The sequence below is a fragment of the Aotus nancymaae genome, unplaced genomic scaffold (genome assembly GCF_030222135.1).
Source record: "Aotus nancymaae isolate 86718 unplaced genomic scaffold, 86718_ANA_hifiasm-v0.15.2.pri h1tg000021l, whole genome shotgun sequence".
NCBI lineage: Eukaryota > Metazoa > Chordata > Mammalia > Primates > Aotidae > Aotus > Aotus nancymaae.
Genome location: NW_026988433.1, coordinates 9,327,323 through 9,347,699, shown reverse-complemented (window position 1 = coordinate 9,347,699; position 20,377 = coordinate 9,327,323). Strand labels below are relative to the sequence as shown.

Here is a 20,377-nt window from a genome sequence, read left to right as displayed (position 1 = left end):
GAATTTGATCAGGCACACAGGGGTCTCACATGCAGAACTCCTAACAGGCTGTGCAGGTGGAAGCGGGGAGTCTGAGCTTCCGACCTACTGATCCCAGTTCTTGGGTTCACATCTCTCTAGTCACTTGGCTACCAGAAGCTTGTTCCCTAGAGATGCTTCATGGAACTTGGAAGAATCATATTCCCTGAATTCTCACATTGATCACAGTGTCTGTCTGTCTGCTGCCTTTTATAATTGGGAGTTAGTTTTTCTGGAAATAAAATTCTGGGCTCATTTTTTTCCCCCTTGACTATCTTACAGCTGTTCCTCCATTTTGTTCTGGCACCAGGCTCCCGACAAAAAGCCTGATTTTAATCTGATTTTCTTTTCCTTGTAATTCATGTGCTTTTTTAGTTTAGCTGTTTTTTTTTTTTTTTCCATCTTGCCTAGAAAAAGAAAGATCTTTTCTTTTTCTTTAAAGACCAGCGATTTCCATCCTGGGCAACATGGTTAAACCCCACCTCTACAAAAAACTAAAAAATTAGCTAGTGATGCACCTGTAATCCCAGCTACTCTGGAGGCTGGGATGGGAGGATCGCTCGCGCCTGGGAGGTTGAGGCTGCGTTGCCTGAGTGACAGAGCCAGACCTTGCCTCAAAAAGAAAACAAACAAAATAAAGCAAACAAACAAAAAAAAAAACAATGATTTTACAGAATGTGTCTTTTTTTTTTTTTTTTTTTTTTTGAGACAGAGTCTGGCTCTTTTGCCCAGGCTGGAGTCCAGTGGTGTGATATTGGCTTACTGTAACCTCTGCCTCCTGAGTTCAAGTGATTCTCCTGCCTTAGTCTCCCAAATAGCTGTGACTAGGGACTAGAGGTCTGCACCACTATGCCTGGCTAATTTTTGTATTTTTAGTAGAGATGGGGTTTCATCATGTTGGCCAGGCTGGTTTCAAACTCCTGACCTCAAGTGATCCATCCACACAGGCCTCCCAAAATGCTGAGATTATAGGCGTGAGCCATCACTCCTGGCCCAGATGTGTCTCTTTAAATGGTCTTTCTCTGTGTTCTTCCAAGATACAGTCTTTGGTGTTGGTTTTGTTAATTTCATAAACATTCTTCTGAGTTACAGTTTTTGGTATTTGCTCTGCCATCTTGCTTTGGTTCTCTTCTTTTAGGACCTTCCGTCATCTTTCAGTGGACCCTTCTTTGCTTACCTTCAGCGTCTCTCACTTTCCCTTGAATCCTTTTTGTCTTTCTTCACATATTTTGATTTGTAAAATTTCTCCTCTTCGCCCCTTCTGTTTCTCTTTTTTTTATTTTTTATTTTTAAATTTTCTTTTTCAGCTTCCTCAGGCTGAAGTGTTCCTCTTACAGCATTATGAAGAAAGGTTCTTCACCTTTGTGTTCCTTTTAGTTTTGTCTTATTTCTGAAACAAATTTTTTCTTTTTTTTCCTAATTCCTTTCTTTAGTTCTGTTACCTCATTTCTGAGTCTTTCTAATTCTGATTCCTGGTGCTTTTTCCTGTCTTCTATTATTTTCTTAATTCTTTAAACTCCTTTTGAAACAGTAAGTGACTGGTTTTATCTGTTTTGTGGACATTCTTTCTGGCATCTTCTCAACTGCTCCTTGGCTTTTTTCTTATGACCTTGTGTAAGATTGGCCTCCTCCCTCCTCTTCTCACTTTTAAATGAAATTAGACTTTTGAGGCTGGATGCGGTGGCTCACGCCAGTATCCCAGCACTCTGGAGGCTCAGGCAGGCAGATCACTTGAGTCCAGGAGTTCGAGAGCAGCCTGGCCAACATGGTGAGACCTTGTCTCTACTAAAAATACTAAAAATACAAAATACAAAAAAAATCAGCTAGGTGTGGTGGTGCATGCTATAATCCCAGCTACTTGGAAGGCTGAGGCACGGGAATATCTTGAACCCTGGAGGCAGAGGTTAAAAAAAGAAAAAAAAGATTTATGGAACATGGTAAAGATGCTCAGCTGCTCAAGGAAATTTTCTTTATTTTTTTTATTTTGAGACAGAGTCTCACTCTGTCACCAGGCTGTAGTGCAGTGGCACGATCTCATGATCTCGGCTCACTGTAACCTCTGCCTCCCGGGTTCAAGTGATATATTTTTGATTTTGCCATAATAGAATTCATGTTGTCATTTTGGTTTATTCTTGCCTTTCTCATTTTTGTATTAAGTATATTACAGTTGTCTCAAACTTCCTCTTTCTTCACCATTTTTCAGAGATAAAGTACTCAGTGTCAGTTTTCTGTCAGTGACTCTGAGCCTACCCCATACCCATGTGCCCCGTGTTCCCAGCCCCCATTCACTTCTGGCCCACTCAGTCCTGCTCTCGCCCTTCTTTCTTGGAGACCACAGCCCCCAAGTGCCGCCCCCGCCAAGCCCCCCCGCTTCCTCACAGACGGACTTTTCCTTTAGCCCCTCTCACTGCCCCGACCCTGTTGAGTGGAGATTGATCCTGCACCAAAGCCACACACACAGCCTTGCCAAAGCAATAACCGAGATTTGGTGAATATGGATAGTAATTTCTTTGTGTTTCCTTGTTTATGTGGAAGAGAGAGAGCGGTGCTACCATCCCCTCCTTCATGAACATAATCCCCACAAAAGAAACACCCCCGACTCGGATCCGCACCAACAAATTCACCGAGGGATTCCAGAACATTGTGGATGCTTACGGAGTTGGAAGCTACAGGGAAGTCAATCCAGGTTGGAAGTCGGATCTGTAAATACCCGTTTTTCCTATGGCATTGCTGCATTCTTGCTCTAAGAATAAAATAGATGTTTGGAAAAAGATGCTGACCATTCCTTTTTCTCTATCTTATCTAAAAGTAAAAGGTTTTAAATGTAACCACACAATCCTATCTTGAGAATTCTGGAGAAAGTCAAGATCATTATATATCATTGTGTTTGAATGAACTCAGATTTTCTGTATTTGCTGTAAATCAGAAATCTCTTTCCCTTTCTTTTTTTTCTGTAGCTCTTTTTACCATCATCACCTTCCCGTTTTTATTTGCTGTGATGTTTGGAGACTTTGGACATGGCTTTGTGATGTTTTTGTTTGCCCTCTTGTTGGTGTTAAATGAAAATCATCCCAGACTAAATCAGTCACAGGAGGTAAAAATCTAAACACTCCAGCACATATATCTGTTTGGGTGGCATTAGTGGTGACTGAAAGACACCTCTTAGATGTTCACTGTGGGCTGTGGCTGTGCTGGGCAGGTGTGTGGCTTGTCACCTGTGGCTGACAGTGATGTCTGCAGGTCAGGCTGTTTTCCAAGAAGTCCTGGGAGGAGTAGTGAGGGGTGTGCCCACACTGGCTGCTGCCACGTGGACACCCTCCAGTAACCGTGTTCTGACCCCCGCTCTTGCCCTTCACAGATCATGAGGATGTTTTTTAATGGCCGGTATATCCTCTTGCTGATGGGGCTGTTCTCGGTGTACACCGGCCTCATCTACAATGACTGCTTTTCAAAGTCAGTCAACCTGTTCGGCTCCAAGTGGAACGTGTCTGCCATGTACAGCTCCAGCCACACCCCCACAGAGCATAACAAGATGGTGCTTTGGAAGTAAGTGTCCCTTAGCTGGCGCTGGCGATGCTCTGGGTGGGAAGCGTGTTTCCTAGACCTTCCTCCTCCCGCAGTCAGCCTCCTCCTCCTCACTCTGCTTTTTGTTACAGCGACAGTGTCGTCAGGCACAACAGGGTTTTGCAGCTGGACCCAAACATTCCTGGAGTGTTCCGAGGCCCTTATCCCCTTGGCATTGATCCTGTGAGTGTGCCGTGCCCTGTCGTCATCTCTGGGTGCTCTGTGGTGCCAACTAGCTTTGGGCACCATGAGGTTCTCTAGGGGAGGGGCTCATTAGCGCCCCTGGGCATCCCAGTCCCAGGGATGGGGAGGGGAAGCCAGGAGCTGGGGAGCCCTCCGTTTGGGAAGGTGAGGTCAGAGGAAGTCCTCCGAGAGCTGGGGCTGCGTTCTGTCATGTGTCCTGACCTGTTTTCCTCTGGTGAAAAATGGCACTTCAGTAGCCCCAAAATGTGTGCCATTTCCTACATTTCTTCCTTGTATATGTGAACTTCTAAAAACCCTCAATCTAGAAAGAAATGGTATGGCATGTTAGCGCTGAAAGGAAGCAAACGGTTATTGCAGTGCTTACTGGGGTAGTTGTTTGGAATGTGAAAAGTGTTAATAGAGAAAATGGAGAAGTGGCCCCAAGGCGCCAGGACCCCCACCCTCTCGAGGGCTCAGCAGGCCTGGCTGAAGCACTGGACCACAGGGCTGGGTGGGGTTTTCTTGGGCTGTCAAGAGTCTTTCTGGGGAATCAAAAGAATGACGCAAATTGGTTTGTGAATGTAATTGTGTACAGTCATTAAACTGAGCAAAAAAAGTCTAGCATTCCTTAACCTGGGCACTCCACGGAGGCAGCATCTCTTAGTGTGTTCTGTTTATTCTCATCTCTAATCATGATTGGTATAAGTTAAGTCTTAATGTAACTGGAAACTTAGTAACACATCTACAACAATTTCTTTAAGATACAGCATTTTGGAGCCAAATTCAGTAATAACTTGTAGCTTTGTGTTAAGGAAAGAAATATTTCTGAATAAGGTAACCAAGGAAAAAAGTTTGAGTGAGTGTTTTTTGGGAGGTGTCGGGGGAAATGGGGTATAGCTTTGTCTTCTTTTTGTTTTAATTGAATTTTAAACTAGGCATTACAAACTTTTGATTCAAAAGTAAACCAATGTATGTACATTATAAATGTAAAATACATACTTTAAAATAAGACATAAAAGTATATATAAATATATCAGCAAAGCTGACTTGCCTCCCAGTCCTTATCCCTGAATACCTCATTCTAAAATCTAAAGTACCTCATTTTTGCAAGGGCAAAATAGGGTATTCAGGGCTAGGAACTGGGAGCTAAAAATTTAAAAATTAGCAGGGAGTGGTGGTGTGCGCCCATGGTCCCAGCTTCTTGGAAGGCTGAGGTAGGAGGATTGCTTGAGCCCAGAAGGTCAAGGCTGCCATGCGCTGTGATCGCTCCACTGTACTACAGCGAGACCCCTTATCTTAAAAAAAAAAAAAAAAGAGATTGGCCGGGGTGGCTCACGCCTGTAATCCCAATATGTTGGGAGGCCGAGATGGATGGATCACTGAGGTTAGGAGTTTGAGACCAGCCTGGCCAACATGGCGAAACCCTGTCTCTACAAAAATACAAAAATTAGCTGGGCGCGCTGGTGAATATCTGTAGTACCAGCTACTCGGGAGGCTGAGGCAGGAAAATCACTTGAACCCGGGAGGTGGAGGTGGAGGTTGCAGTTGAGCATCACTGCACTCCAGCCTGGGTGATGGAGTGAGACTCTTTCTCAAAAAAAAAAAAAAAAATTAATAGTCCTCATTTCCCTTTTCCTTACCCACCTGAAGGGCAGGCTGTAGGAATTAATTTTCAGACAGTCAGAGAAGCAGTCAATGAGTGAGGATGTTGTGGGGACTTAGACCAGTGGGGGGACACTGTGGGGATGTCAGCCATGGCCTGGGGTCCCTCTTGGCACATCTTGGCTTGGCCACTTGCAGGATTTCTGCTTTCATTGTATTCACAGCTAAACTTTATGACAAAATACACATACAGGAGCAGGTATGGCACATGTATGTAAACATGTGATGGCACATGTATGTCTCCTGCCCGGGTAGAGGGGACATAACCCAGGACCTTGAGAGCGTCCTGGCCCTTCCACTCTCTGAGCTGTGTGTGACTCTCCCTGGCTTTTCCTTTTGTTAAGAATTCCTAGGCACATATCCCTAAACGCTATGTGGTTCCATCTGGCATTCTTTGAACTTTACACTGATAAAATTGTAACTGTGTGTGGCCCTGGGTTAAGGAAATCATTGGTTCTCAGATTGAAAGCATCAAAAGAAAGCCTGAATACTGTTCGCTTCTTAAACTTAGAGCTGCCTTTCGAGTGAAGACAGGAACTTTCTTGAATGTCACCTCTTCAAGGAAGTTAAAGATTTTTTTTTTGTTTCGTTTGGTTTGATTTTAGATTTGGAACTTGGCCACAAATCGCCTCACTTTTCTAAACTCTTTCAAAATGAAAATGTCTGTGATTTTAGGAATCATTCACATGACTTTTGGAGTTATTCTGGGAATATTTAACCACTTGTAAGTACAGATTTTTTTTTCTCAGATTTTTAAAAAGTAATATTTATAAAGCAAGCTTGGCATTTCTTCAGTTTTGCTTCTTGTTGGGGACTGTATTTATTTGGTAAAGGACAGCCAATATGATGTTGTATTTATATGATTCTGTTGTGGTTGTTTAGATTTTCTGCAGTTTCAGCAATTCATTCATTCGGCAAATATATATTTATTGATGGCACAGTAGTGCCAATTGCTGTTTGAGGCACTAGGGGTTCAGCAGTGAGGAGGGCAGGAAAAAGTGACTGCCCCAATGGCGCTTACATTCAAGTGGGCCAGGCGTGTGACACGTACGTTCATGTTGATTTCCAGAAGGGGTGCTTGTCATTCCTTTTTTATTTTACAAATAAAAAATCTTCTTGTAGGAGGCTGAGGCAGGAGAATTGCCTGAACCCAGGAGGCGGAGGTTGCGGTGAGCCGAGATCGCGCCATTGCACTCCAGCCTGGGTAACGAGCGAAACTCCGTCTCAAAAAAAAAAAAAAAAAAAAAATCTTCTTGTTTTTACTTTATTAGAGCTAGTATATGAAGAGTAAGAGATTGTGTCATTTTTCTTTGATTAGACCTGTTCATTCTCATCTCTAAACATAGTTTGTATAATTTGATGTTGTAGCTTTAAGTCGGTATAACTGGAGTCTTGAAAAACCTTTATAACAATCTAAGAGACAGCATTTTGGAGCCAGATTCACTAATATTATGTAGCCTTACTTTAAGGAAGGGAAGGAAATGTTTCCAAATAAGGGAACCAAGGAAGAAAGTTAGAGTGAGATTTGATCCCAAAAACTGTAGTAGTTTTGGCCAACCTCACATCCCTTTTCCTCGTGGATGTATCTGGAACACTCACGTATGAGTCATCTTATGAGAAATGATGTTAATAAGCTTTATAGTTTAGTTGCAAAGAGTTTAATTGACTCGTTTTAATGTGGGCTGATCTTGTTCATGGGCTGATTGATTCCTTTTCTTTTCTAGGCACTTCAAGAAGAAGTTCAACATTTACTTGGTTTCCATCCCAGAACTTCTCTTTATTCTCTGTATCTTTGGATACCTCATATTTATGATTTTCTACAAGTGGCTGGTTTTTTCAGCAGAAACCTCCAGAGTTGCTCCCAGCATACTGATTGAATTTATTAACATGTTTTTATTCCCAGCCAGTAAAACAAATGGTCTTTACACAGGGCAGGTGAGTCATCTTCCCACCCTCACGAACTTAAAAGTATTTCCAATAGCCTTTTACTCTGATCAGTAGAAATGTCGGGTGATTTCCACAGACTCCCAGGAGCCTGGGAAGGCTGTTTCTATCTCCGTGTGTGTCATCACCGGAGGTGCCAGTCCAGCTCGACCACTGTGTGCAGGCTCTGGTCAGGCAGCATGACCAAACTCGCTGCCACTCAGTAGCCATCAAAACGAAGAGGCTGGCCACAGGAGCTCATTCCTGTAATCCCAGCACTTTGGGAGACTAAGGCTGGTGGATTGCTTGAGCCCGTGAGTTTGAGACCAGCCTGGGCAACATAGCAAGACCTCATCTCTACAAAAAATACAAAAATTTTCCAGGCATGGTGACTGCACCTGTTGTCCCAGCTACTTTGGAGGCTGAGGCAGGAGGATCGCTTGAGCCTGGGAAGTTGAGGCTGCAGTGAGCCATGATTGCACCGCTGCACTCTAGCCTAGGTGACAGAGCAAGACCCTGCCTCAAAACAAAACCAAAAAACAAAAAAAAACCCAAAACCAACAAAACTGGTGGGAAGAAAATGCATTACCAGAGGGTTCCTGAGGGCTGCCCAGCCCCCCGTTTAGAAGGGACCACCTGGACCACAGCATGTGGGCCCTTTAAAAAATGGGCTTTCAGGCTGGGCGCGGTGGCTCACGCCTGTAATCCCAGCACTTTGGGAGGCCGAGGCGGGTGGATCACGAGATCAAAAGATCGAGACCATCCTGGTCAACACGGTGAAACCCCGTCTCTACTAAAAGTACAAAAAATTATCTGGGCACGGTGACGCGTGCCTGTAATCCCAGCTACTCAGGAAGCTGAGGCAGGAGAATTGCCTGAACCCAGGAGGCGGTTCCAGCCTGGGCAACAAGAGTAAAACTCCATCTCAAAAAAAAAAAAAAAAAAAAGGGCTTTCCTGCCATCGTGAGTTTGTGTGATGTCAGAGTGGGCACTGAGGGCTGACTGCTCTGCTTGGGGGCCCTGCTCTGCCATTTCCTCAGGATGGAACTTTGAACAGATGACTCACTTCCCTCTGCCTCTGTTTCCTCATCTGTAAAATGGGACTAAAAATAGGAGCCGGTTCATAGTGTACCGCAAACGTGTCTGAAGTGCATACGAATGTGCTTGCACGTTACATGACAGTAAATGTCAGCGCCTGCCACAGTTCTTACTCACCTTACACTGAGGGTCTTTCTGCTGTGAGCACCACGGCACCTCCTGCCCACAGATGCTGGTCCAGACACGGCTCACCACGTTGTCCAGTGTCTGTGAGGATGTCTGGGGAACCCTCCCAGTTGCTAGTATCAGAGCCTGTGTTCCTTCTGAGCCCTGTTTCGGTTTTTCATCTTGTTGGCCTGAGATGGAGCATTTGGTTTTGTTTTTCACATTCTGTTGGGTGCTGGAAAGTTTTAAGTCTGATTTGAAGCTCAACTTATAGAACTTTGGGCCTTTTTGACGAGATGCATATTTGGTTTCTTTTTGAACTTTTCAAGTTTCTATTTTTTTTGTTTCTCTTATTTATGATTTTTAAAAATTGCATTTTATCATTATTTTATTGAAACTTTCTATACTGGCATAGATACCACAGATAAATGCAAGGGCATTCAGTGGGGATAGGTGCTGTGAACAGAAAGATCAGTGAAGGGCAGCTACCTTTATTTAGCACCTGCTGCATACTAAAAAGTGTGCTTTCTTTACCTTAGTGTTTCTTAATTCTCACAACAGCCCCGGGAGGTAGGTGGTGTCATCCCTTTACTGGTGATGACGGGTGGCTCAGGGCAGTCCTGGTCACTCAGCAGCCTGTAGGGCCAGGCTGTTAACCCAGGCTGTTAACCCAGGTCAGCCTGGCTCCAGCCCAGGACTTCTGATGTGGCTGTGCCTATGGCCACCACCTCTCTCGGCATTTCAAGAGGTTCATTGCGTTGATGGTGTGGAGATCACACAGCCTTGTGCCTGAGTAGCACACATAGCTCTAGGAACCTGTGTTTGATGAGGGGCGACCACAGAGAGCGATGAGCTTGGGACAGCACAGTGTCCTGTCCAGACCCTGGAAAGCCATGCAGACTGCAGTGGCTGTGTGAGCCTGAGTGGGTTTTGCTCTTGAATTAAATTTAAGTAACTACACATCTTCTTTTTTCTAAGGAAGTGTTTTCGGTTTTGTTCTGAATGCTCTTCCACGATTTTCTGTGTGTGGAGGTAAATCCACTTGCTTCACACTAAGAGTCCTCAAACAGTCTTTATAATCATCAGATAACAGGAAAACAGGACCAAGAATATAAAAAATACTCTGCTTGTGCATGTACTTCCTCATTTACAGTGTTTTCAGAAAATGATTAGAGTTTGACTCTATTTAGAATTTTTGTAAAATTTCCTTGCTGATCTAAAACCAAATACTACTTTACCACAGGGTCATTAGTATTATTCATCAGTTCTAGAATTCAGCTGTGAGTTTAGGAAAAGTGTAGCTGGCTGGCATTTATTTAACGTTCCTCTCGTGGAGACACTGTTTGATCTTCACTGATTTTGTTCTGTACTGCTGACACTGCAGGCATGCCTTTGCGTTTTAATCAAGTTTCTCACCTTCTGCGCTAACAGGAGCATGTCCAGAGAGTGCTGCTGGTTGTCACAGCATTGTCTGTCCCTGTCCTCTTCTTGGGAAAGCCACTGTTTTTGTTGTGGCTTCACAATGGGCGTAGTTGCTTCGGGGTGAACCGGGTAAGTGCGGGTTTGGATGCATGCTTGTAAATTGTGAGCAAAGCCTGCTTTCAGTTATCCAAGGACTGGTGTAGAAAACACCTTCTGGAGGGGCCGTTCCTCTTGATTTAAAAGCCAAAGCTTCCCTTATTTAAAACATTGATGTTGGCTGGGCATGGTGGCTCACACCTATAATCCCAGCACTTTGGGAGGCCAAGGCAGACAGATCACCTGAGCCCAGGAGTTTGAGAGCAGGGCGAAAGCCTGTCTCTACCAAATATACAAACGTAAGCTGGGTGTGGCGGCGGGTGCCTGTAGTCCCAGCTACTCAGGAGGCTGAGTTGGGAGGATGGCTTGGGCCTCAGAGGCAGAGGTTGTTGCAGTGAGCTGTGATTGCACCAGTGCACTCCAGCCTGGGCAACAGAGCAGTCTGTCAATAAATAAATAAATTAATTAATTAAAAAAAAACACATTGATGTTGAAAGAGCCTGCTATGTCCTGGGCCTGTGGAGACAGGTTCTGATGGTATTAACTATAAGCCTATTAGGAGTTTAGCTCAATCCCTCAATTCAGATGGGCATAATTAAAAAGCCTTTTTCCATATTCTTCTTAATTTCTTCTTTAAGATTTTTGTTTTTTTGAGACTGGAGTCTTCCTCTTTCCCCCAGGCTGGAGTGCAGTGGTGCTATCTCAGCCTACTGCAACCTCCGCCTCTGGGGTTCAAGTGATTCTCCTGCCTCAGCCCTCGAGTAGAGGGGATTACAGGCACCTGCCACCATGCCCGGCTAATTTTTTGTGTTTTTAGTAGAGACGGGGTTTCGCCATGTTGCACAGGCTGGTCTCAAACCCCTGACCTCAGGTGATCCACCCACCTCGGATTCCCAAAGTGCTGGGATTACAGTGAGCTAGTGTGCCTGGCCTAAAGAACTGTTTTATTCTCAAAGAGCGGAATCATTAAGAGAAACAGGCTGTGTAAGTTTCGTTTTGTCACAGCCTTGTGGTTTTACAGGCACTGACTCTGTGCTCTTTTGGTTGTTAGCGCGGTTACACACTTGTAAGGAAAGACAGTGAGGAGGAAGTTTCCTTGCTGCGAAACCAAGATGTAGAAGAGGGAAATACCCAGATGGAAGATGGATGTCCAGAAGTGACGTGTGAAGAGGTAATCTTTTCAGTTGCTGTTGATAATCTGAGATAAGTAACCAAACTCCCATAGAGATAATCATGTTAAGATGATAATATTTAATAATCTTAAAAAATTGTTAAGAAAATAGGACTTGCAGCCTCCAGAACTGTGCAAAAGCAGTTTCTATTGTTGAAGCCGACCAGTCCGTGGTCAGGGTTAGAGTGAAGGTTAGTGCTTTCCAGATGCTGTTTGATGATACAGTTGGTGCATTATATATGAGCTTGGGTCATCATTTTGTCATTTCACTTCTCCAGTGGGATTTCTGCTGTTACATTACGAGTTATGATAGGAGTGACTTAAGGTGCCATGAACATGGCTTTCAAAAGTTTCTTGTGTCAGTCAGAACTTTTCCATAGTTGCAAGACATAGAGACCAGGTGTTTTCTGATTTCAAAGGGATCTCTGCTGGCTCATGTCAGGACACAGGTACAGTTGGTTTCGGGATGATTACAGTTTCAGAGTTCCAATTCCAAGAGGCCTTGGTTGGCTCTTTTCTTTGTAAATTTTCTTTGTATTCTGAAGTCAGTTGACCCCATGATGCTGGAACCATGGTCACAAGTTGCCCTGGGCTTATTTTTTTCAGTCTTTCCATCAGAGAGCAAAGTGCCCTTACCAGCTTGTTACTGTTAGGAAAAAATTCCCAAATACCTGCCAGCCCTGGACCAGTGACTGCCATCTTAGTCCTGTGGGGTTGCCGTAACAAAACACCACAGCCTGGGCGGCTTCAACAAGAGACTTTTCCCACCGCTCCAGAGGCTGGCAGTCCTGGACTCAGATGCTGGCCGGCTGCTTTCTCCTGAGGCCTCCCTGCTCGGCTTGCTGTGTCGGCACAGGGCCTTTCCTCTGCGCCTGCACCCCTGGTTTTCCTGATCTCCCCAGAAGACAGTAGTCACAATGGGTCAGGGCCCACCCTCTGACCTCACTCAACCTTGATTACCTCCTCAAAGGTTCTGTCTTCGAATACAGTCACATTGCGGTTAGGGCTTCAGACTCGGGGACGTAATTCAGAGCACTGTGGTTGGGGGTACAAGGCTGGACAGGGAAGCTGTAGCTCCCCGTAAAGAAGAGAGGTGCAGTCCCGGGCGGACAGAGCAGAGCGCAGCCTCTGCTTTCTTTTCTTGGAAACTTTATTTTGGCCATTTAGTGAGGTCCAAACAAAATTTCTCATAGTCAGCATTTTTGTAATTATTATGTAATTTCATGGTTTAATTTGGGGCATTTAATAATTAAGTTTCTAGGATCATAAACACAAGCAGAGCAGGAAAGCGCATGAGAGTCACCTTGCCTGGTGTTCTGCAGCCCTTTCCCTATCAGGGACCCCTCGCAGAGGTTTTCCCTGGTTGGCTATACTTAGAATGCCCACATCTATTAAACTAGCAGCTGTGAATCACCTTCTGCTCTTATGGTTGGTGTTTTATCAGCACCAGGTGATATCAGCAGGTTTTATCAGCATCAGGCGGCTATTTTGTCAGCAGATTTACATAATTACTGAGGACGGCTTAGGAACCTCATTTTATAACAGCTGTGGCCATCACAGTTCCTCTGGTCTAGCCTCTTGGTTTACACAGGGGAGTCCGAGGTGCGGGGCTGGTGAAGTGGGGATTTGGGGTGGTAAAGTTGTGGTCATGGAGCTGGGGAGTGGCAGAGTGAACAGAGTGCCAGTCTTAGGTTTCTGTTCCTCACACTCTAGCGCGTTTTCACCGGCATCCAGCCAGCAGCTCTTTTATTGTAATCCTTGAAGTGGAACCCACTTGGCCTGTAGAAGTACACATGTCACATCATGACTTTAACATATGTTGTGTGCTCTCTCTCAGTTTAATTTTGGAGAAATACTAATGACCCAAGTAATCCATTCCATTGAGTACTGTCTGGGATGCATCTCCAACACCGCCTCCTACCTGAGGCTCTGGGCGCTCAGCCTGGCTCATGCACGTAAGTTCCTGCTGAGACCTGCAGTTCCCAACGCCCTATAGTGCCAGGAGACTCGGTGGGGGGCACTGGGGGATATTTTAACTTTGTAACTAATAGTCGTAGCACCGTCTTTCAGTTGCCATTATTCACTACTTAATACACAGATCTCTTGGCTATTTCTTTTGGCTGAGGGACGCTGTGGAGGGATTCTCTCTCAGACTGGTCTGGCTTCAGAGGCTGCCCCAGTTAAAAAAAAAATCACTGAGATACCAGCGGCTTTGAGAACTGAGATGGCTTGGGAGCCTCTGGTGTAATCACTTTCTGCTGTTGCCATTACTTTTTCTGTTATTGGTTATTTTATTCATTGCTGCCTTACCAAGTATGCATATCTGTTTATTTCAAGCAGGTCTTGCCACAGTGCTCATGGGTAGCTTTGATCACAGGAGTCCTCCCTTTGTACGATTCCAATAACACACACATGTTAGTTTCCACAGTGTAGTTAACACCTGTTCCCCAGCAGCATGGTTCCAATTTCAGTCACCACAGTAACTAGCTGTGCAGGTAGGCGCAGGTGCATTTACCAGCCTACGTGAGGGGGGTGTTGTGATGAAGGAGATGCCAGTGACCCACAAGTGGTGCTTGGTGATGTTACAGGACACTGAAGGTGCAAAGGGTGCAATGTTGGAAGTAGGTTCAAACTTAGAAAAGAACAGGACAGGCCGAGCACAGTGGCTCATGCCTATAATCCCAGCACTTTGGGAGGCCGAGGCAGGTGGATCACTTGAGGTCAGGAGTTCGAGATCACCCTGGCCAACATGGCAAAACCCATCTCTACTAAAAATAGAAAAATTAGCTGGGCGTGGTGGCAGGCACTTGTAATCCCAGCTACTTGGGAGGCTGAGGCAAGAGAATTGCTTGAACTCAGGAAGTGGAGGTTGCAGTCAGCCAGGATCGCGCCACTGCACTCCAGCCTGGATGACAGAGTGAGACTCTGTCTCAAAAAAAAGGACAATTTGGCGAGTATTAAGATGCTTGCTCTGGATCAGGTCACCCAGCTTGTCCAGTTATACAACAGGGAGCAAGTACTGTTCAAACTACCCTAATAAGCTGTTGTTTTTTTAATACAAAGAAAAGACTTTTATACTCTATGCTTTTAATGTGTTAAAGACAGATTTACCATTTTTTCATTTCCCTACATTTTTTGTTAAAACATTAAAAGCTCTTTTATTGTTGGCTATATTGTTGGCCAACAATAAGGGAGTTTGTAATGTTTTAACAAAAAATGTAAAGGCCACAGAAGAAGCCTGTTTTCCCATGGATTAGTCGGGATGCTTTGAAAGGTTTCCATGGCAAGGTTGTTTTCGTGCTTCGGCAGTATTGTGCAAAGCAGGCACTGTCTGTGTCTGTGGAAACCACCGGATGAGAGAGTGCCTTTTTCTTTTTTTAAAAAAAATTAAACAAAATGCTTATGTTTTTATAAGCATAGCCAAAGATCTGGAATTTTATGACTGGAGGGGCCCTGTGGTCGTTCCTGTCCATTTTGCAGAGGCGGTGACTGAAGCCCATTGAGAGTCAGTGCTTTACTCACGCTCATCCAGTTGGTCCCTTGGTGGCAGAACCAGGCCTGAGAGCCTGTTTCTGGCTGCCTGGTCCGGTGCCGCTTTGGGAGGTCACAAACCCAAGCCTAGTCTGGGGCAAGACCTCCGTTGGGAGATGGCCTCTGCTGGTTTTGGAGCACCAGGGCTTCCTTAGTGTTTGAGACGGTCTTGGAGCTGGCTGCCTTTCACACAAGAAGCAGTTGCGTCTGTGTTACATGTGTGTCTATTATTTTATGGGATAATGGTTCAGAGCTGCCAGAGGGAAACACAGTCCAGGTAGCTCACAGAGTGACCCACTGAACGTAAGCGAGCGTGACTGTGCAGGCTGCACTCCTTTGCAGAGTTGTCCGATGTCCTGTGGGCCATGCTGTTGCGCGTGGGCCTCCGCGTTGACACCACCTACGGCGCCTTGCTGCTGCTCCCGGTTATCGCGCTCTTTGTGGTTTTAACCATTTTCATCCTTCTGATCATGGAAGGGCTTTCTGCGTTTCTTCACGCCATACGCCTCCACTGGTAAGTTTGAAACAGCCTTGGAACTGTTATTTGAAAATCATACTGGCTCCCCGACCCTGCCCAACCAAATATACACAGCCCCTGCAAAATCTAATGCTGAATTTAGACTAGTTCTTCCCTTCCTACCATTGGGATCTGTGTTCATATCTTCTGAGTTAAAATTGTATTTTGGGTTGGGCGTAGTGGCTCATGCCTATAATGACAACACTTTGGGAGGCCGAGGCAGGTGGATTACCTAAGGTCAGGAGTTTGAGACCAGCCTGGAGAACATGATGAAACCCTGTCTCTACTAATAATACAAAAATTAGCTGAGCGTGGTGGCATGCACTTATAATCCCAGCTACTTGGGAAGCTGTGGCAGGAGAATCACTTAAACTGGGTGGCAGAGGTTGCAGCGAGCCGAGATCATGCCATTGTACCACAGCCTGGGCGACAAGACTGAAACTCTGTCTCAAAAAGAGAAACAAAAAAAACCCCTGTATTTTGTTTCTGAACTATTATCACTGACAAGTAAAAGCAAATTTAAGTTTACAGAATACTGATGTATGTTTCATACTCCGAATTCACTTTGGATCTCACAGTTTGCTCTATCTTATTGCAAAATAAATGCTTACGTATTTCTTAATCTTTTAAGGTACAGGTCAGATTACTGCTCTGTGCCTCCAGTGACCTCTGGCAGGAGAGGTTCTCGTTTCTTGTGCATGTGCTTTTGTGTGTTGGAGTTGCTGTTCACACTGGGAAAGCTAGCACAGGGTTGGGGTGGCGGGCGGTGTTTAGCTAAGTCAAAATATTTGTGCCAAGAACGTGTTTTGGAATGAAGCAATTTCAGCAGAGGAATTTATTTTTTAAACTTATAAATGTTGTTTTAAGGAATATGATTTCATCATCTTCCATTAATACATGGCTTTTTTTTTTAGGGTAGAATTTCAGAACAAATTCTACGTTGGTGCAGGCACCAAATTTGTTCCTTTCTCGTTCAGTCTACTTTCATCGAAGTTCAGTAAGGACGACAGTGTGGCATGATCATCTTGCTGTAACCAACAGGCTTTCCCATGTGCGGAGAACTAGCATGTTATAGAATTTCACTTATGTCAGATTTATGATAGGAAAAATTCCATCTTCATTGACTGCCTTATGATATAGCCAAATAATCCTGTAAGATATACCTCTTCCTCATATGTTAAACATTCTCTAAAGTTTATCAATTTGAGATATAAAAATTTCTTTTGTTTTTTTATGATGAGCAAATATAAGTTAATGCCAAATGTTATGTTAAAGGTATTTTTTCAAATATAGAATTGGGAGAGAGAAACGAATTTTGAATGGCTAATTGAAAATGGTAGTAGACACTTGATTCCTTAAAACTTTATTGTTTTAAAAAAAACAGAGTTAATCTGTCACCTGAGATTGTCAGATGATATTTTCCAACAGCTGAAATATGGATAGTTTTAAAAAAAATTTAATGATGGGTAATCAAAACATTCACATGTATTCTGCTTGATTAAAAAATATGCAAACTTTTTTTTTTTTGAGATGAAGTCTTGCTCTGTTGCCCAGGCTGGAGTGCAGTGGCACAATCTCAGCTCACTGCAACCTCTACCTCCTGGGTTCAAGCGATTCTCCTGCCTCAGCCTCTCGAGTAGCTGGGATTACAGGTGCCCACTACCGTGACCGGCTTATTTGTTTTTTTTAATAGAGATGGGGTTTTACCTTGTTGGCAAGGCTGGTCTCAAATTCCTGACCTCAAGTGATCCACCCACCTCAGCCTCCTAAAGTGCTGGGATTACAGGCGTGAGCCACTGCGCTCGGCCAAAAATATGCAAACATTTTTTATCCTGTGCTACCTAGAATTATAAGTAGAGGATTGTTTTTACAATTTTGTCTTGTTTTAGTAACTGGGGACAATGGGATAAAATAACATGCAACAAATGGTTATCCCACTTGTATATATTTTTAAAGACTCTTATCCTGTTGTCCTTACATAAAACCAGTTATGATAATTGTATGTTTGGAAAGGTAAATTGTATATTGAGCCTTAAAACCCAGTGTGACTGTAGAAGGTATAATGTGGACATGATTTGAATTTGGTGACAGCTTGGCTGATTTCACTGAACCAAAAGGCTTTATACTGAGTGAAGGAAAGGTAAAAAGTAGTATTTTGTATATTTTTATAACAAAATATAAATGATATTTTACCATGAAGAGATTACACTTATCCTTGAGAACAGTCTAATGATAGTTTTTTTACTTTTAGACTATTTCTAGTTAAAGGTCTGATAAAAGTATTTAGAGTTAATTTAAACTTCCAAACTGTTTAGATCAGTTGAAAACTAATTCTTGATAGCCACTATTTTATAATCTTTAGTTTAAATTCATCTATTCACTTGACACTTAGTTTTTTGTGAACTTGAGTCAGTCCTATTCAACATTCTGATCTATATTCTTGCAAATTATGCTAATTTTTTATATTTTAGTTTGATTTTAGACAATTATTTTCAGAAAGAAATCTGACTTTTTTTCACCTTTTTAACATTGTGAGTGATACGCATTAGAAGGCTATTTGCCCCTATCCTCCATCCTGTTTCGAGGTGGAGAGCTTGTGACTTGTGTTACAAGCTGAGATCCTGGAGTGCTGAGTTTAACGTAGCTGTGCAGGTGATTTCAAGGCATGCGCAGAACAGCGTTGACATGGCTGTGACTCTTCAAATTAAACCCTTTCGATTACAGTACACATTCTGTGTGCCGCTTGATGAGATGTCACCCAAGGCCAGCTTGGGTTTATTGCTTTTTGTCTCTCAAATTAGCAAATAATGCCGACAAAACACTTGAAAATAATTCTGCTCTCAAAGTGATGCTTCTCCAGAAAGGTGTCATGTCGGGCACTCCTGTTGGGTGACTATGACATCCCAGCAGTGCTGGTCAGGTCTCAGAGCGGCTTTCACCTTTCACCAAGATCCATGCTTCCACCAGGAGTCATTTGTGTTGTTAACCTTGCTCCAAGGATCTGTCATAAAAACAGTAGTAACGACTTCATCCAACTTCATCCCTCCAGGGCACTGTTAACTGATTGGTAAATAAGAGACATTTGCTGGAGTTGTTTACTGCGCCCTACTGTAATTCTCACGGGCCACTTTTTAACTCTTTCTAATTCACACCTCTTCTTAGGCCATAGAGCAGAGGATGCAGTATTTCTCTGTTGAAATCTACATAGTAGTTATGTAGAATGTCATTATGTGAAAAATGAACTCAGAATCCTCACTTCCTGGAAATGTAGTTTGCTAATGGTGTGTTATAGGTGCCAGGGGGATTCCTGTTTTTTTTTATAAAGCCACGGGCTGCAATGTCATGTTACCAGAGTTGTTGCTCAGTTTTGCTGTTTTCAGCCTTTTGCTAGAACCTATTGTGTGTCTAGTTTTTAAAACATACTTCATTCCTCGATAGCAGAAATCCAGAGGAAAGATGGCAAGTTGTGTGGATGATGCTGAATATGTTTATTTTCGTAAAGATAAATGTCACGACAGCCACATTTTTCAGTTTTCACTGAGATGTTTATTACCATGTGTTAACAGAACCCTAAAATAAATACCCAAGGGATTTCTTCTAAACAGAGTTTGACTTCAACCTGCTGGGTGGAGACTGCAGGTGCGGGGTCAGTTAAGAGCGCAGAGGGGGTTCTGTCTGACCGCGGATCGGCGCGAGCCCTGTGGACTTGCCAGCAGCTCAAGGACTGGGAACTCCTCTTTCACTGAAGGCTGCTCTGTTCTTGTTTCTGGAATGGGTATTTTATAACAACATCTGGTATCAGTATCCCCTCTACAGTTGTTTATTTAAAAAATTTATTTTTATTTTTTTGAGACGGAGTCTCTGTCGCCCAGGCTGGAGTGCAGTGGTATGATCTCGGCTCACTGCAACCTCTGCCTCCAGGTCTTAAGCAGTTCTCCTGCTTTAGCCTCTTGAGTAGCTGGGATTATAGGCGCCTGCCATCATGCCCAGCTAATTTTTGTATTTTTAGTAGAAATGGGGTTTCACCATGTTGGCCAGGCTGGTCTCAAACTCCTGACCTCAGGTGATCCACTCGCTTCGGCCTCCCAAAGTGCTGGGATTACAGGTGTGAGCTACCGTGCCCAGCCCTCTGCAGTTGTTTAATAAGGCATAGAATACCTGTAGCATAGGTCACCCTTACAATGTTCATGAATTAGGCTGGGCGTGGTGGCTCACACCTGTAATCCCAGCACTTTGGGAGGCCTAAGCGGGTGGATCACCTGAGGTCAAGAGTTCAAGACCAGACTGACCAACATGGAGAAACACTGCCTCTACTGAAAATACAAAATTAGCCGGGCGTGGTGGCACATACCTGTAATCCCAACTACTGGTGAGGCAGAGGCAAGGGAATCGCTTGAACTCGGGAGGTGTAGGTTGTGGTGAGCCGAGATCGCGCCATTGCACTCCAGACTGGGCAACAAGAGCAAAACTGTCTCAAGAAAAAACCCCAAAAACAATGTTCATGGATTACATATTCAGGTGTTTTAGAGCCTGATACATTTTAGAAAAGACAAGCAAAAAAACAACTTTTACAATTCTGCAGTCTGCATTTAAAAACAGTAAATTCCTCTATTAAAAATGGAAAGCCAGGTTTGCCTGCATACCACAGGGATATCTCAGGAAGGCTATGATGAACTCTTAAATCAAGATAATGGAAATGAGGCCGTTTGGGCTAACAGTCTTCCTACAGTCAGGCCATTCATGCTGATCTTTGGTTTAGAATTTTAAGAAATACTTAGCACATTCCACCTGTTCTTTGGTGGGAAAATCCAAGGGTTAGCCTAGTCATCTAGGAGCTCAACTCCTTGTGAGAGGAAACGACAGTGAACTAGTATTTTGCTCCACAAATGCATGAAAGGACAAATTTGCATCTTCTGTCAGTATTGAACTTCCTTTTGCTAATGACAAATAAATATATCTATATTTTTAAACGTGGGTGTTTCGCTTTATTATGCTCTGGCTTGGCGAGAAAGCCAAAGAACTCCACTCCTTCCTCCCTGATGTCGTAGGCAACGGGGAACTCGTGCCTTCTTGGCTTATTTCTCCTC

General features: G+C 43.9%; 1 protein-coding gene across 1 annotated transcript in view; it reads left to right on the top strand.

Annotated features, from left to right (window-relative positions):
• ATP6V0A2 (ATPase H+ transporting V0 subunit a2) overlaps positions 1–18,018 on the top strand; it is a 46,419-nt gene extending 28,401 nt beyond the window's left edge. Inside the window, exons 10-20 of the mRNA XM_064379610.1 lie at positions 2,554–2,704; positions 2,976–3,112; positions 3,377–3,564; positions 3,675–3,765; positions 6,033–6,151; positions 7,152–7,362; positions 9,985–10,104; positions 11,123–11,242; positions 13,080–13,197; positions 15,116–15,287; positions 16,205–18,018. Coding sequence (XP_064235680.1) covers positions 2,554–2,704; positions 2,976–3,112; positions 3,377–3,564; positions 3,675–3,765; positions 6,033–6,151; positions 7,152–7,362; positions 9,985–10,104; positions 11,123–11,242; positions 13,080–13,197; positions 15,116–15,287; positions 16,205–16,310 — 1,533 coding nt within the window. The 3' untranslated portion in view covers positions 16,311–18,018. The remainder of the gene's footprint in view (positions 1–2,553; positions 2,705–2,975; positions 3,113–3,376; positions 3,565–3,674; positions 3,766–6,032; positions 6,152–7,151; positions 7,363–9,984; positions 10,105–11,122; positions 11,243–13,079; positions 13,198–15,115; positions 15,288–16,204) is intronic.
• Positions 18,019–20,377: the final 2,359 nt, after the last annotated feature.